Below are 17,368 nucleotides of genomic sequence, written 5' to 3' on the forward strand. Positions count from 1 at the left end.
CTAACATATCAAGTGCATAATTACTATACATTACTAACTTTATGTGTTTTTTCTGTTCTGTCATTAATTCTTTTTATTTTTTGCTGTGGATTGATTCTTAACTAGGAACAACTTATTTTTGTCTTTCTTGAATATCATTTAAGTGGAATTATGTAGCATGTATTTTTTGTAAGTTATTACCATTGTGTGCACGCATATATGAATTGAGGTGAGTGATAGCACACATGTACCACTGAGCATAAGTGAAAGTCAGAGGACTACATTTTTTAAGAATTTTTATTTACTATGTATACAATATTTTGTCTGTGGTATGCCTGCAGACCAGAAGAGGGCACCAGACCCCATTATAGATGGATGTGAGCCACCATGTGATTGCTGGGAATTGAACTCAGGACCTTTGGGAGAACAGACAATGCTCTTAAACTCTGAGCCATCTCTCCAGCCTCTAGAGGACTACTTTTGAGAGTGGTGCTTTCCTTTCAGTTTTGGTCCCAGGGGTCATCAGGCTTGCTCAGCTGAGCTAGCCTGCTAGTATTCTTTTGTGTATGCATATATTCTTCATGGGCATCGTGTCTTTGTATTTGTCTGTATTATTATTGTATAGTGTTTGATTCTTTAGATAATAGAGATTTGAAGTTTGTGGGTGGTTTGTTTTGGCCAGTGTAAACTTTAAAGAATACTTTTCTATGTCTTTAAGCAGACATATACACTGACTTTCTTGGGTTATGTTGGGACTGAAATAGTTTAGTAGATCCTGCCAAATTATTTTCTAAAGTAGTTGTGCATATATTCCTCACCAAATATGAGATTCTTGGTGGCATTGTGGGCATATCTCATTGTAGTTTTTTTTTTTATTTGAAGTTTTCTGGTAGATAATAAAAAGCATTTTTCTACATTTATTTTCAGTTTAGGTAACTCTGTATTTTTTTTTTTTGCTGCATTTATTTTACTATGCATGCATACCATGGCACACTTGTGGAGGTGAGACAGCAACTTGTGGAAGTTGGCTTTTTCTTCCATATAGGCCCTGGAGGTCAACTCAGATCAGCCTTAGTCATCTCTCTAGCACTAGATAGTCCTTTTAATCAAGTGCTCACTGAAATCATTTCTCCATTCTTAAATTTGGTCTATCAGTAACTTTTTGTGTATTTTATACCCCTCTCCCCATGTGTCTTACCCTTTACCTGTGAGAGGTGATTTACTTTGATGAGGAAAAATTCTCATTATGTCTTCAGAAGTTTAGATAATATGTGGTTTAAAAGAGTTGCTTTTTTCACAGTAAAACAGAATGAATGCCCTTTTATTTCTGTGCAGAGAAACAAATAATATTGATTTTGATATTCTGAGTAGGAAGTTTATCAGGAAAACAGTAGTTTATCTTCTGTTTACAATGTACATAACTCAGTTTGTTAGTAAATCAATTCCTAACTGAAATGTAAAAATGAAACCACTTTTGACACATAATGCTAGAGAAAGAATACATTACTGATAAAGCCCCAGCATTATTCTAAAATGTTACTTACCTGTAAACATAAAAATGTATAGATTGAAGTAAGTAGGGAGAGGCAAAGAACTGTTGGGGAAGCTGCAGATTTTGTAGGTAATGATATGTTTCTGTACAACCGTTGACCTTTGATTATTTTGGGCAAGTGAATTATAGGGTCAGAGAGAATTGCTTTGACTGTTGGATTTTGGAAGTCTTAGTGTATCTGTGTCTCAGGAGGAGAGCAGAATAACTGAATTTGAGGTTGTTGGGATATTTAGTGAGATCTTGTTTCAAAGAAAGGCAGGAAAAGAGGAAAGTATAGAAAGGAGAGGTGATCGTATATTTAGAAAAATAAAACACAGGTTTATAAAAATCCTTAGTTATATGTGATGTTATTTATTCTTTGTGTTTGTCTGCAGTTTGTACATCAAAGGAAAAAAGACTTTTTAAAGGAAAATGCTTTTATTATTTGAGCTAAATTATTACATAAAGTTGTTTTGTTTTTTAACTCAGGGTGCTTTATATGCATAAGCGTTATTTAGTACTGGCTAGGTGGTTTTTGTTTTTTTTTTAAATATTTATTTATTTATTATGTATACAGTATTCTGTCTGTGTGTATGCCTGCAGGCCAGAAGAGGGCACCAGACCCCATTACAGATGGTTGTGAGCCACCATGTGGTTGCTGGGAATTGAACTCAGGACCCCTGGAAGAGCAGGCAATGCTCTTAACCTCTGAGCCATCTCTCCAGCCCTAGGTGGTTTTTGTTTGACTTTTTTTTTTTTCTTTTTAATCAATTTGACACAAGCTAGAACATCAGAGAGGAGGGAGCACTAATTGAGAACAGGCTTCCGTAAGAATGACAAAACCTGTATGGCTTTCTTTTAATGATTGATGTGGGAGGACTGGCAGACCACCATTGGGCTTGTGGTCCTGGGTTGAGCAAGTCAATAAGTAGCACTCCTCCATGGCCCCTGCCTGCATTAGCCCTTGCCTCCAGGTTCCTGCCCTTTTTGAGTTTCCAGCCTAAATGTTTTCCAGGGTAAACTGTTACAAAAGTGTAAGTGAAATGAACACTTTCCTTCCCAATTTCTTTTGATCATGGTGTTTCATCACAGCAATAGGAACCACCTAAGATATCCGCTTAATTCAACAAAACAAAACATAAACCTTTATGGTTAAGTTAAAGTCAGCATTCCAGTTTCTTTGTTAAATCAGATATGATTCTCAAACTGTGGGTGCTTAAATGCTTCTGAAGTTGTACTCCACATGTGTAGTAGGCATTCATAAGAACCTGTTTTGACTCCCTGAGGGATGCCCTCCACAGAGAATTGATCCATTGACTTTTTTTTTTCAACAAAGTTGGTAGCAACTGGTATCAATACAATTAGCATATTAATAGCAGGAGCTTTCATTCATCTTAATAGTGCTATTCTTAAAGGTTTGAAGTCTAGCTAAGATCAGCCATAATAAATGGTTTGTAGAATCAGAGAAGCATTATGGATAATAGGCATATAAATATCTTTGGAACCAGAACATCTGACTTAGAGTTATATACTTTATTTTACTGATGTCAAATCCATAAAAAAGTAGCAGTTGTTAGTTTTCCCTACCTCCTGATATTTTTTTTTCTTTTTTTGATTTTTCGAGACAGGGTTTCTCCGTAGCTTTTGGTTCCTGTCCTGGAACTAGCTCTTCTAGACCAGGCTGGCCTTGAACTCACAGAGATTCACCTGCCTCTGCCTCCGAGTGCTGGGATTAAAGGCTTGCGCCACCACCGCCCGGCCCTCCTGATATTTTTAAGAAACTGTCTTGTTATGCATTACAAATTGGAGTCAAAGGAAAAACCCTACCGTGTTAACCTCCTAAAATAATTTTAGCATTCTGTTTCCATTCAACAATTCCCACATGTTCCAATACCTTACCAAGCACTTGTCTAGTGTCTATGTGTATCGTTTAGTCTAATCTAGAAATCATATTAAATGGAATCTTAATATGTTTTTCTCCTCCTCTAGTTGCATTATTTGGCATAGAGTTTGTGTGTGTGTGTGTGTGTGTGTGTGTGTGTGTGTGTGTGTGTGTATGTGTGAGGGGGGGGCGGGGAGAGGGAGGGGGCGGGGGGGGGATGAATCACCACTTAGATCTTTTTATGGTTTAGTTGTGTGTTAGAGCTGTTTCAACTTCCTGTGAAAATTTTTCTCATGAGCTTTATGTATAAGATTTTGTGGGGCACCCGTTTTAATTCTAAGCACATATATCTAGGAGGGAAGTTGAAGAGGGTTGTGGTAATGCTGTGTTTAACTTGTTGATGAACTCCCAAATAAACTAATTATTGTTAGACTTTGCCTCCGGCATTTGTGTATTGAAAGTTAATTTGTTTAAAAATACCTAGCTGGTTACACTCAGGAGGCAGAGGCAGACAGATCTCTCTGAGTTCCAGGACAGCCAGAGCTGCAACACAAACCTTTGTTGAACACTGCTCTTTCCCCCTCTTCTCCAGGGGGAAAAACCTTATCAAACACTGAATAGTTCAGACAGTGTGCTGGACACAAGATACTTTTTTCATGGAGCTCATTGTTTGGGAATGAATAAGCAAAAAAATAGACATGAAAACAAGATTATACTAATTGCTATAATTAAATGATGGGGAATTCTTTCAACTTTTGTGCGTTTAATGTTTAGTGAGCATATGCTATTTTTTAGACACATCTAGTTTCATAGATCTTTAATTTTACAAATTGTTTTTGCAGAGTAGTAACCAGAGGAATAGAAAGGTCAGAGAACTTACTCTCATTTCATAGTTGTGAGCCGTACTCAAATGAAGGTTGTTTCACCTCAGGTCCCCTTCATGGCATTTTTCTCTGTCTATTCTGGGTGGGGGATGGGTATAGTCTTATATAGTAGTATTCCTAAAGATGCATGGTATTTAGGATTTTTGAGGAACTAGAACGGTATATTTGGGATCTAGGCATGGGCAACTACACCTACAACCACTGCAGATTTCAGGTCCTTTTGGTATACATAGTGCTTAGCTGGCCAGCTTAGGCTACAGAGTAAGACCTGTTTCCCCTGCCCCCATGTGACCTGATATGAGTTCATCTAAGAGTGGCATAAGAGAGTGAGGTTTTAAGGAAGGACAGAGGAAGAAGGATATGAAGCTTAAGAAAAATGAAAGGACTGGACATGATAGCTCACGCCTTTAATCCCAGCACTTGGGAACCAGAGGCAGAAGGATCTCTGTAAAATCAAAAACATAGTTCCAGGACAGCCAGAAGTGTGTATTACATAAAGACCCCTTTATTATTATTGTTATTATTATTATTATTATCATCATCATTTACATAGAGACCCCCATATCATTGATAATAATGACAATAAAATTTGAAAGTTAAAAAAGAATTAATGACAAAATCAGAGCATACAAAATTGTCTTATTAAAAATATTAGACTATATACTTTTGTTAAAAGGTTGTTTGTCAGTGGCCATCACACACTACCACTTGATTTAATACCAACTAAAAATAAAAGCAAAACCAAAAAAACAAAACCTTGACAGTGGTGGTTGAACCTTTTCTTGGATGCTTTTGGCAGAGGCTTAACCATTCATTGATCTCTGTCCTTAGCTCTTAACACCATTTTCCTATGACATTCAGAATGATGCTTCCCATAAAACTAATGAGACTTCATCTGTTTATTGTTCCTCATTTTCATGCCTCTGTATTGTGAGTTACACAGTTTGTTGTTCATCAGTGTTCGGAAAACACCAGGTTGCTGTCAATTTTTTCATTTAATTCCTGAGAACTGTCACATGAAGGCAACCTTCAAAATTATATACACAATACTGGGTCCATTCTTTGACATTCGTTTGGTTTCATGGACTGTTGGGGGTTCCAAGGAAGACAGTCATGAATTGCTCGCAGAAGACTTATAAGGGATGAAAATTTGCTGTCGTTAGACTGCTATGTGAACTCAGCAAAACAGAATATTTAGAATATAAAATATGAGGAAAATGTCTATCCAAGTCACATTACAGAAACTTGGAGATCACTGTTAGGACTAGTAGATTTCTGAATTGATGGAGGATGTACATTGGATATTTTCAACTTAGGGTAGTTTTTATGCTATAGTCTAAACAGTTTTTGAAGTTACATTTTATATATATGTGTGTTGAAACTTGGCTTAATAAACTTAATAAATTTCTTTCATTTGTTTCAGGCGCCTGATCACAGATTCAAAAGTTAAATTAAAATATCAGCATTTAATAACAAATAGCTTTGTAGAGGTAAGTGGTTTATACTTGTCTAATTTTAGTTTTTAAAAATTTTGTTTATTAATATGAATACTAGTTAGGTTCTTTTTGTTGTAGTTTTGTTTGTTTTTTTGAAACAGGGTCTCACAGTGTAGCCTTTGCTGGCTCTGTAGATGAGGCTGGCCTCTAACTTGTAGAGATCCATCTGCCTCTGCCTCCTGGATACTAGGTGCCCAAAAATGCTAATTTTTCAGTTGAAATACTAGTTTTCAAACTGTCAAGAGCCTGCTACCATATTTAGAACACTTACTAAAAGAAAATATTTTTGAGCCATGCTCATTAAATTACTTTTTTAACAGTATTTTTCTTTACTGTTTTTTTATCCCTAGCAAAGAATTGCAGTATGTTATTAACATGTCATAATCACGTGTATTTCTCTGTCTTAACGATTCATTGCCAGTAATGAATACTGTAATTACGGTTTTAGAGAGTAGCACTGGCTACTCTTTGAGAGGACTTGGGTTCTTTTCCCAACACTCACATGGTAATTCACAATTGTCTGTACTCCAGTCCCAGAGGATCCAGGACTTTTTATGTTTTCTATGGGTCAGGCATGACTACAGTGCACAGACATACATAGATACAGGCAAAATTTTTTAAAATAAAGAAGATGCTGTATTATATATTTTTTCTTTGGTCAGCAAATGGCCTTACCTCTGTTTGCAACTAAAGATTTATTGGGCCAAGTGGTGTTGGCACTTGCCTTTAATCCCAGCACTTGGGAGGCAGAAGTAAGAGGATCTTTGTGAATTCAAGGCCAGCCTGGTCTACAGAGCAAGTTTCAGGATAGGCTCTAAAGCTACACAAAGAAACCCTTTCCGAAAAACTAAAAATTTAAATGAATGAATGAATAATTAATAATATAAAAAAAAGAGGACATGCCTTTAAAACTCCATCATTGAGGGAGGCAGAGGTGGATCCCTGTGAGTTCCAAGACAGCCAAGGCTACAATGAGAGACACTGTTTCAAAAAAACAGGCAAACAAAAACAGATTTATTGGAAAACATTTATTGCATATTTGTTCTTACTGATTTTGTGCTGTGTTGGCACAATTGAGTAGTTGCTACAAAGAACACTGTAATGTTTTATTCTCAGGTTTTATTGAAAGTGCCAAGTCCATGATAGTTAACGTCTGTATATATCTTGGTATTTTAATTCTAGAAAATAGTCTTTATTAATTAAACTATAAAATTGCATATTATAGGTATACTTTATGCAAGTGATCTTCTAATGAGTTATATTCCTAGCCAGTTAGTTGACTTTTGAATCATGATGCAGAATGTTACTTAAGACATGTCTTATTTATGTAATAAAAATATTTCATAGTTTGTATTTTGCCTGAGTGGGATGGTACACTCTTTGAAATCGTAGCCCTGGAGTGGTTGGGGCAAGAGAATTGTGAGTTTGAGAGTACTCTGAACTACCTAGTGAGAGACAACTTCTTAAAACAGACAGATAAACAAAAACCAAAATTAAACAATGCATGAGGCAGAGGCTAGTGGATCTATGTGAGTTATAGGTCAGCTTACATACCCAGTTCTACAATAACCAGGTCTACATATCGAGACCTTGTCTTAAAACAAACAAGCAAACAAACGAAAAAACAGTTGTAGAAACAGTTGAGAATCGATTGTTAAAAGGATTATTTTATTTTCAGGAACTAGTAAGAGTCAGTCTTTTCCTATTGCGTAAGAGTGGTTTTGTGTTTTTAATTTTTTTCCAGTCAAAGGGAGAAATGAAGTAAGTCCATTAGCTTCTCCCAGGCTGTTGTATAGCATCTAAACACCTTCCCAGATTATGAACTTATCTGATTTTCTTGCATTTTAAGAAAATTTCCCTGGGCTGATTTTGGTTGCAAACATATATGTGGAGGTCAGCCTGATCTACAGGGTGAATTTCAGGCTAGCTGTGACTATTTAGTAAGACCTTGTCTCAGAAGTAAAAGTTTACTCTAGAATTGAGGTTAGTAATCACAAAAATGTCTAAACTGGCACATGGTTGCTTAATCCTGTAGTCTCAGAAATAGTGAGGCTGAGGTAGCAGGATTGCTATAAATCTGGAAACAAGCTAAGGAGTGGGATTTGTAGGTAGCATAAAAAATAGTTCTTATGTTCTATAGAATTAGAATTTTAAAGATGATTAATCTTGTGAGGGTCTGGGGGATACAGCTTTGTGGTCAAAGGCTTCCTTAGCAGGTACCTAAAACCAAAGTAAACAAATAATGAATCGGCAAACTAGATCTTCTAGAGTTGGGGCATAGCTCCTTAGGTAAAACACTTGCTTAATGTGGTCCTGAACTTTATTCAAAAAAGGAAATAAGCAAGTTCCAAGGATTACTTACTATTGAAAAGGTTTCAGTCAATGTTACCTGCTCCTTTTTCTTTCTCTTTCTTTTCTTCTTTTTTTGTTTCGTTGGTTTTTGATTTTTGGCTTTTTTTGGGTTTGGATTTACAAGACAGGGTTTCTTTTTGTAACAACCCTGGCTGTCCTTGAACTCACTGTATAGACCATGCTGGCCTCAACAAAGATCCACCTGTCTGCCTCCCAAATGCTGGGATTAAAGGAATTCATTTCCATTGCCTGGCTAATCTGCCACGCTTTAACAAAGTAAAATAGAAATATCATTTATCTTCCTAGGTGGACAAAAACCTAACACATTTCTTATTAAAAGGTGATAATTATAATGAGAGGATATTACCCTTCAGAGCACTACTGTGTACTTCATAGGGATTATGTGCTTCATAGAGTTTTGTTATCTCTCTTCCAACTTTATTCTAGACTTATGTATTTAACTTGCTATCATTTTAAAGATTTTCTAACTTGTATTTTAGTGCAACCGACTGTTAAAGTGGTGTCCTGCTCCAGATTGCCACCATGTTGTCAAAGTCCAATATCCTGATGCAAAACCTGTTCGCTGCAAATGTGGGCGCCAGTTTTGGTAAGCAAGTGATTTGCTAAATGAGTGAAGTGAATGTAGAGTTTCTGTGTTTTCTTTTTAATCTTGGTAATAAAATGGGGGACGCTTCATGCTGGGAGATACTAGTTAGAAATAGTTTATATCTTTTAAGTAAACGAGAAACCACATCTTAAGATTTTTTTTTCTTTCCTTGATGCGTTTATCTTTGGAGGGAGAGGAGAGGAGAGAGAGTGAGTTAGTGTGCTTTGTTTTAAGGCAGTCTCGTTTTCATTGCCCTTATTGGCATCGAACTCATGTTTATTCTCTTTTAATCCCCCCGAGTTCTGGGATAAGCATATGCCACCACACCTGCTGAATGTATCAAGGGAAAATGAAGCTATAATCCTAATTTTCTTTGTATTTCACTTTAACTTTTAAGGAGAGAAATTTTAAAAATCTGGGCTAATTCCCCCCTTTTTTCATCATTCAGAAAGCTCAGGTGTGAGTATAGTGCTTACGTGCTAGTTGTATCTTGGGCATCAAGCTTCAGTCAAAGCTTAGTGGCAGTGCTTTATCCACTGAGCCATCTCTCTGGTCCAAATTGCTATAGTCATGTAGTATTTTGTTCCATCTGACTCTTGCTCTCTACTTGTATGTTCTCACAGATTAAGGAATAATATGGTTTATTTAAAAACAAAAAATTTACTTGATTTAGACAAGTTTTAATCTTACAAGAAAATGTTGATGTGTGGTTTTGTAGGTAATTTTGGTTGTTTGGCTATTGGTATCTTGGGACTTTAGAGTTCTATAGTATACTTTCCTCTGACTGAACTTATTAGAGATTTTTCAACACCAAAGATTAGGGAACATTTTAGTGTCTTTGAACTATTTAACTGGCTTTCTTTTCCTATATGGATAGCCTGAGAATATCTCAATTTGAAAGATCTTGCTCCTTTTTCATTAGTAATTCATCTTTAAGTCCATCTTTGCATTCAGGGGCCAACCTGCATCTTTACTGACGTTTATTCAATCAAAAATTGAGTTTCGTTATTTATACATTCTACGTTGCATAAAAGCAGTCTGGTACACACACAGTTAAGTCATGTTCTATTTTTTACAATGAATGGTTGTGTGCTAGTTTGCAATAGCATGTTTTTTATTTTCATCAGTAGCATCATCAGAATGACCTTTATTGCTTTTAGCTCCACATGCATTCTATTTAGAATTGGTAGATATTCTTTTAAGATGACGGAGACTTTCTCTATACCTCTTCCTTCATTATCAAGTCTTACACAATCACCCTGGAATAGTCTCTATTCATGATAATATATTCTTTTTCTAACACACATCAAACCCTGTCTATTATTGATTTACAAATCTGCTTTCTCATTTTAAGCTTTGTTAAAAATGCTTTCCTTATTTCTCACTACCAATTTCTTATAACAAAATACCAATATTATCTAGTATTTACACAGCAGTAATTTCTTTTTCAAACTGGGAAATCATGGGTCAGTGTGCTAGTGAATTATTTGTGTTGTTGTTGTTGTTATGTGTAGGTGGAAGTTTCCTGTCTTGCAGCTGCTGGGTGCCAAATACCCAGTGCCCACTTCATAAATGACCACACAGAGGCTTAGTATGCTTGACCAATATAGTCAGTCTCATTATTAACTTACTAATTAGCTCTTAGATTTTAAATTAACCCATATTCCTTATTCATGCTCTGCCATGTTGTCAGTTTGGCATACCCAAATCAATCTGGCTGGTGTCTTCTGACTCAGCCCTTCTCCTTCTCATCATCTTTAGTTTGGTCAGCCTGACTATACTTCCTATACTGACTATATTCAGCAATCAGCTTTTTTATTATTGTTGTTGGTGTCCTCCTTTCCCCTCGAGACAGGGTTTTTCTGTAGCTTTTGGAGCCTGTCCTGGAACTTGCTCTGTATGCCAGTCTGGCCTTAAGCTCACAGAGATCCACCTGCCTCTGTCTTCCGAGTGCTAGGATTAAAAGTGTAAGCAACCACTGCCAGGCCCAATCTGGATTTTGTTAAAGCAATTCAACTGACAGATCTTTACAATGGACAAGCGGATTGTTGCACAGCAGTTGTGGGTCTGCTTTTTACTATACAGAATATCTTTGTGAATAATCTCACGTGGTGGATGGAACAATAGAGCTGTGTGCATCTCTTTATTGTATTGCTCCTGAATACAACCCTCATGACAATCACCTTATAAACCATTCCTAAGTGTGCGTGTGTGGGTCTGCGTATTCTTGCAGGGAGTGGGGGCATGGTGGTGTTGCGACAGTCTCTACATAGTGCTGGCTGTTCTAAAACTCACTAGTAGATTAGATTAGTAGATTAGACTGGTATCTTCAAACCCACAGGGATCTGCCTGCTACTGCCTTCTGGGTGCTAGGTTAAAGCCATACACGATCATACCCAACAACCCCTACCTTTTAATGCTGTCACTCTGATGATTAGGTTTCAACATTGTTATTAGGGTGGGGCACTTGAAGAATATAGCAGAAAGGTAAAAAGATTTTACTATCTTTTTAAAGAAAATGAAGGAACTAGTGCTAACAAATAGGTGTTTCCTTGGTAGATATTTCAGTATGCTTTGATTCTTTAAAAATCGCCGTCGAATTAATAAGTATCCCCAAAGAGCAAATAAATTCACAAACATGCAAGCATGTATACAGTGCAAATTGTGTTGATTAAAGATCAACAGTGCCCTTATAGTTTTAGAGTTTAGTCCTGTGACCTGGGGTGATGATTTAGTGTGTAAAGTGCTTACTCTGCAAGAGTTAGGGACTTGAGGCCCCAAACCACATAAAGCTGGGCACCCCAGCTTGCACCTGTACTCCCAGTGCTCCTATAGTGATACGAGGCAAAAACAAGAGATTTACTAGGAATTTGTGAGCCAGGTAGGCTAGTGTGCACAGCAGTGAATACTAAAAAGGGAAGAGAGACCCTGCTTTAAAGAAGATCAAAAATGAAGACAGATGTTGTCCTTCCTCCAACTTTCAGATGTTTACTATAGCACACACGTGCCTGCTACCACACCTCAAATTTACCTTTGTTACAGACGAGAAGATGAAATCTGATTCCTTGCATACTCTAAATTTTTTGTTTTAATAAGAAACATTTCTCTTTTTTGTAAAGATTTGTTTAAGGTAATTAGATTTATTTATGTGTATAAGTGTTTTACCTATATGTATATCACGTGCATTTAGTATCCATAGAGGCCACAAGAGGGAGGGCATCAGATCCCTTTAACCGGAGTTGGTTGTCAATTCTCATGTGAGTGCTCTGGTCAAATCTGAGTCCACTGCAAGAGCAACAAATGCTCTTACTTATTCAGCAATCTCTCCATCTCCTTGTCTCTTTTTGTCAGGGAATGAAGTGCAGTATACATTTGAAGCTCCTTGGTCGCCTGTTTTATCGGATTTCCTGTCTACCTTGTCAGAGAAATAATCATACCCTTAACCTCATTACTTCTCTCTTTGACAAACATTTTTATAAATTATGTGATAATCACATTAATAACCGGTTTCATTTTGTATAGGTTTCACTAAATTTCTTTGATAATTTTACACATAACCAGTACATTTTGATTATTCTATTCCCCCCCCCTCCACCCCCCCAATCTCTCCTGTCCCTATCAACTTTACTGCTGCATCCCTGGAATTCCTTTCCCGCATTTGTATCTTACCTTGTGGCTCACCAGGCTCCTTCTGTGTAGCCATTGGTTTGGAGATACTCGTTGCAGCCTGGTGGGCTCCACACCAGTGGGTACACTGTTGTGTTCTGTGTCATCCCTGCCCTTTCCCGCCCCCATTTTGAGGAAGGGTGTTATGAAGCTAGCCTTGAATTCTGTATTCTCCTTGAGGCCTAGGATTTTACAGGTTACCATGCCCAATTCGATGTTTTTCCATAAGCATTTGTGTTTTCTTCATTTAAACTCCTAACATGTAAACATACATGTACTTAGTACTAGGATTACAGATGTAAGCCACCATGATTTTTTTGGTTTGTTTTGAATAGATTGACCAACACCATTTTTCTCTACGGGGCTGAGTATAGTCTTGTTACATTATGCAAAGATGTCCCCTTTTGTATCTAATGTATTATTTGTTGTATATTAATATGAATTTGCAAATTAATCTTCAAATGCAGGCTTTTGTTCTTTAGCGTGTGAAGATAGAGTATACACTGGTGAAACACTACTAAAAGTTTCTCGGTACAATCTGAGTGAGCCAGTCTTGCTAACAGTTACTGTGTAGTTATCAGGGCATGTCTTTATGCTTTTAATCATTCCCATATCATACATATTGATTCTTTATTTGCTGGTCCTAGAACACACTAATTCTGAAAAAAAAAATTCACTGTAAAATAAATAAACACATTCCCTGCCTTGGTATTTGCCAATCGTTTAGAATTTCCTGGCAATACTGGGGAACTGTAGAGGTGAAATGGTTGAGTTGCTTACTTACAGTGAGTAGTATTAATTATGTAAACTCCTGTGTCCTTTAACAGCTTTAACTGTGGCGAAAATTGGCATGATCCTGTTAAATGTAAGGTGAGATTTGTTTTTTTTTTCCTTTTTTTAAAAAACAAGTCAGTACATTCCTAAGATTTGATGATTTGATTAAAGATAACAGCTGATGACTTTGTACTAGCAAATGGAAGATTTTATTCTATGCTTTTTTGTTTCAGGTGATCATTTGCAAGTATTCTGTGTGCATTCGTTTGAGTGTTAAGTTTCTGCTTATCTTAGAATATCCATGAGTAGTTAGGCTTTGTTTTGAGGAAATAACATAATTTGATTTTTCATCCAGGTTCCAGGCTTCCCATTCAACTTTAACAAGTCAAAATTCTTCAGTTCTTCGGTTGATCCTATATAAATGAGTTGGGTTTTTTGTTTTGTTTTGTGTTTCTTAAGACAGGGTTTCTCTGTAGTTTTTGGAACCTGTCCTGCAACTAGCTCTTGTAGACCAGGCTGGCCTCAGACTCACAGAGATCTACCTGCCTCTCCCTCCTGAGTGCTGGGATTAAAGGCATGCACCACCACCACCCAGCAATAAATGAGATTTTACACCCACAAATTTTCCTACTTTGAGAATATGCCTAGTGATAATCTATTTCTTTTTGAGTCTTACATTTAAAAATTTCCTTTGTTTAAGTGCTGAAATAATTTGCTATCCTTAAGGTTTTAGTTATATTCTAATGATTGTTATTTTCAAATAGTGGTTGAAGAAGTGGATTAAAAAGTGTGATGATGACAGTGAAACTTCTAATTGGATTGCAGCTAACACAAAGGTTGGTCCATCTGTGTGTATCCTCCCACCACTACCCCTCCCCTGCATATTGAAGGGTAGGTGTATAAGCATTAGCAAAAGCAGTGTGAGTTTATGTTGGTTTGAGCCTTATGATAGCTTTTGTCTACCCCACCCCATCTCCAATGGCTACGTATGGATTATTACCTTCAGGTGTTTATTTTATTGAGTGGCTGTAATGCATTATGCGTAGTGCTTTACTTTTATTCTAAAAACGTGGATTTCCTGTAGATAAATCTTATTTTGTTAAACTAAATGTGACTATACTTCATTCACTTCACTTATATTGGCCTAATGTCAATTTTTTTCTTTTAAAATAATTTTTTGTATTGTGTGCATGTACATATATGTGCTCATGTCTAGGTAGGGGAGAACCACACTCAGGAATCAGATTTTGCCTTCCACTATATAGGTACAGTGTATTGAATTGTTAGACTTGGTGGTAAGTACCCTTACAACCCTGAGCTATGTTGCCAGCTAATGTAATTTTCTACCTTAAGTTTCTCAGTTTTACTTTTTAGAAGTTAGTCTTCAGAGGCCAGGATTTAAGCGGAGTAACTAATTTTAAGTTTTGATTATATAAAGTAGACATCGCAGAACTGTTTCTCTGAATCTACTTTATGCTATACATCTAAACTATGACATAAGTGAAAACATTGAAAGTGGACCCATGTAGTGTCAGGAGCCATTTCCTCCTAGGATTATTGCAGGAACCATCACCCTGGGGAGTCTGCAGAGAACTCCACACCCATAATTGTGTTAAGAATCGTTCTATTGACAGAGCCTACCCCACACCCAAATTGGCTGTCAATGGAGAGCTATCTGTTAGCGGAACCCACCCCACATTCCAAACTATCTAGAGAACTAGGTGTGTCAACTCGTGACTTCCTGGCCTACGTGATCTGTTCGAAGGTAACCTCCTGGACCATGTGACCAACGTGAACCACGCGACAAGATTCCATTCCCCCGCCCCCATCCCAAGCCAAACTCCTTACCCTATATAAGCTGTACCCCATCTCTAATAAATGGAGGCTTTGACAGGAACCCTCGCTTAGCCTCATTCCTCTCTCTTAGCCCATTATCTTCCAGATAGTGCCTCTCCGGGACCCTGGAATAACTGAACTGCCAGGCGGGTTACAAACCCCTAGACTAAGTAACCCGCCAAGGCAATCAACAATGTAGTACTCCTTATTTTTATTTTGAATATGTTATTAATGAAGCTAGTTGTGAATTCTGTCTCTTTGGGGCTTTGATTGTAGCTCAGTTGATAGAGAACTTGCCTAAAAGGCACAAAGCCCTCATTAATCTTGATCCCAAACACCATATGAACTGGATGTGCTGACACATCTTGTAATCTCAGCACTGGAGAAATGAAGGTGGGGATCAGAAGCTCAACATCAGCCCAAGCTACACAAGACCTTGTATCAAGCCATAAAAACAAGGGCTGAGAAGATGCCTTGGTGGATAAGTGCTGTTCAAGTATGAAGAACTGAGTTCAGATCCCTGACACTCATAAAAATGGCAGGTGTGGCCATGTAACCCCGGTGCTGAGTTTCAGAGACAGACTTTCTGGAACTTAATGGTCAACCCCTGTAGCTGAATATAAAGAACTCCAGGTTCACTGAAAGTGTCTGAGAGTTGTAAGGCTGAGAGCTATAATGCAGGACATCTAGTGTCATCTCTTGCATACTTGTGTACACAATCTCTACACCACTCAAATTTTTAAGTTTTTGAAAAGCTAGATATTGTGGCACACATAGTTAATCCCAGGATTTGGGAGGCAGAGACATCTGGATCCCTGACTTTGAAGCCAGCCTAGTCTATATAGTGAGTTCTAGGACAGCAGGGCTTTGCAAAGAGATCCTGTCTCAACAACAACAAAAACAAATGCTTAAAAAGTAAATAAGAACAAAAATGGAAATTGTGAACTTCATTATGAAGTTTGAAAGTTGGGGCCTGATTACCTGCTTGCCTGACCCTGAAGGCCAGACTGCTTGTATATGGATCTTTGTGACCTAGAATTAGTTTCCTTGTTATTTCTTTTTGTCTTTTATTCTTGTGATCAACAGGAATAAATAGCACTGTTACAAGGCTTATGGGTTTGTGCTATGCTGCATATAATGCTCTTGAGTAGTGCTCAGGATAGAAAGTACTCTACAGCTAGGTGGCACTCAATAGTGTGTCACGATGAGTAAAATACTTCAAGGTTTTATCAAGCTTACTATCTCTGATTAAAAATATTTTGATTGTTTTCACTGGGGTGGAGATGGTTCAGCAGCTGAGAGCACTGGCTGCTCTTCCATAGGACCTGGGTTCAATTCTCACGTGCATGGTGGCTCGCCACTTTCTATAATTCGATCTCTAGGAGATCTGATGTCCTCTTCTGGTCTCCACAGGCATCTGCACACAGACATATAAAGAAAAATAAATATTTTATAAAAGGGATTACACTGTTTTTGTCTTTTAAAACCCAATAATAAGCAGGGCAGTGGTGGCACATGTTTTTGAGGCAGGTGAATCTCTGAGTTCAAGGCCAACCTGGTCTACAAAGTGAGTTCCAGGACAGCTAGGACTGTAACACAGAGAAACCCTGTCTCGAAAAACAAAAACAAAACAAAGAAAAAAACCCCAGTAATAATGATACAGGTTATTTTTTTTAATGGTATTTATTACATGCTTACTACTTTTGTAAGTGACTTAAGTGTAATAACTAATAGATAAATGAAATCTAGAACTGGCTTCTCTCAATGGTAGCAATACAGCTTAGTGTAGCATTGACACCAACTTTATAGTTTTTTTTCATAGGAATGTCCCAAATGCCATGTCACAATTGAGAAGGATGGCGGTTGTAATCACATGGTTTGTCGTAACCAGAACTGTAAAGCAGAGTTTTGCTGGGTGTGTCTTGGCCCTTGGGAACCACATGGATCTGCCTGGTAGGTTGGACAAATGGTAGAGTATGTTAACATAATTATGACATATATATCACATATAAATGATATTTCTGCCTTTGATTATCACCTGACTTGAGCTAAATGAACAATATGTATTTCAACAGAGGAATATGCTAAGTAGAGACACAGAGAGGGATTAAGTTGTCATTTCTCACAGGAATTAATAATTGAGATTAACCTTTAGGTTGAGATTTTCATTAATTGTAGTTGGAAACAAAATAAAAGGAATACTGAACAGAGATGGAGTATATTTTAAGTTCATGATTTTAATTTTTTAGTTACATTGTCTGATGACTCTAGGTAGACATTGTAAACTAGAATTTATCTACAGAAATTTAACCTGTGTGTTTTTCTTACCCTACACATCATTAAACAACAGTTGTTGTCTTT

General features: G+C 37.2%; 1 protein-coding gene across 2 annotated transcripts in view; it reads left to right on the forward strand.

Moving 5' to 3' along the window:
* The window catches only part of Arih1 (ariadne RBR E3 ubiquitin protein ligase 1), a 95,777-nt gene that overhangs the window by 63,679 nt on the left and 14,730 nt on the right, over positions 1-17,368 (forward strand). The window contains exons 6-10 of one of the 2 annotated variants that reach the window (XM_041679452.1): positions 5,700-5,766; positions 8,625-8,731; positions 13,225-13,267; positions 13,936-14,007; positions 16,830-16,960. In XM_041679452.1, coding sequence (XP_041535386.1) covers positions 5,700-5,766; positions 8,625-8,731; positions 13,225-13,267; positions 13,936-14,007; positions 16,830-16,960 — 420 coding nt within the window. The remainder of the gene's footprint in view (positions 1-5,699; positions 5,767-8,624; positions 8,732-13,224; positions 13,268-13,935; positions 14,008-16,829; positions 16,961-17,368) is intronic. The other variant, XM_041679453.1, reaches the window with a different exon arrangement.

This window comes from Microtus oregoni, unplaced genomic scaffold (assembly GCF_018167655.1).
Source record: "Microtus oregoni isolate MIOR12 unplaced genomic scaffold, Mior012 000032F_ref0000030, whole genome shotgun sequence".
In the NCBI taxonomy this organism is placed as follows: domain Eukaryota; kingdom Metazoa; phylum Chordata; class Mammalia; order Rodentia; family Cricetidae; genus Microtus; species Microtus oregoni.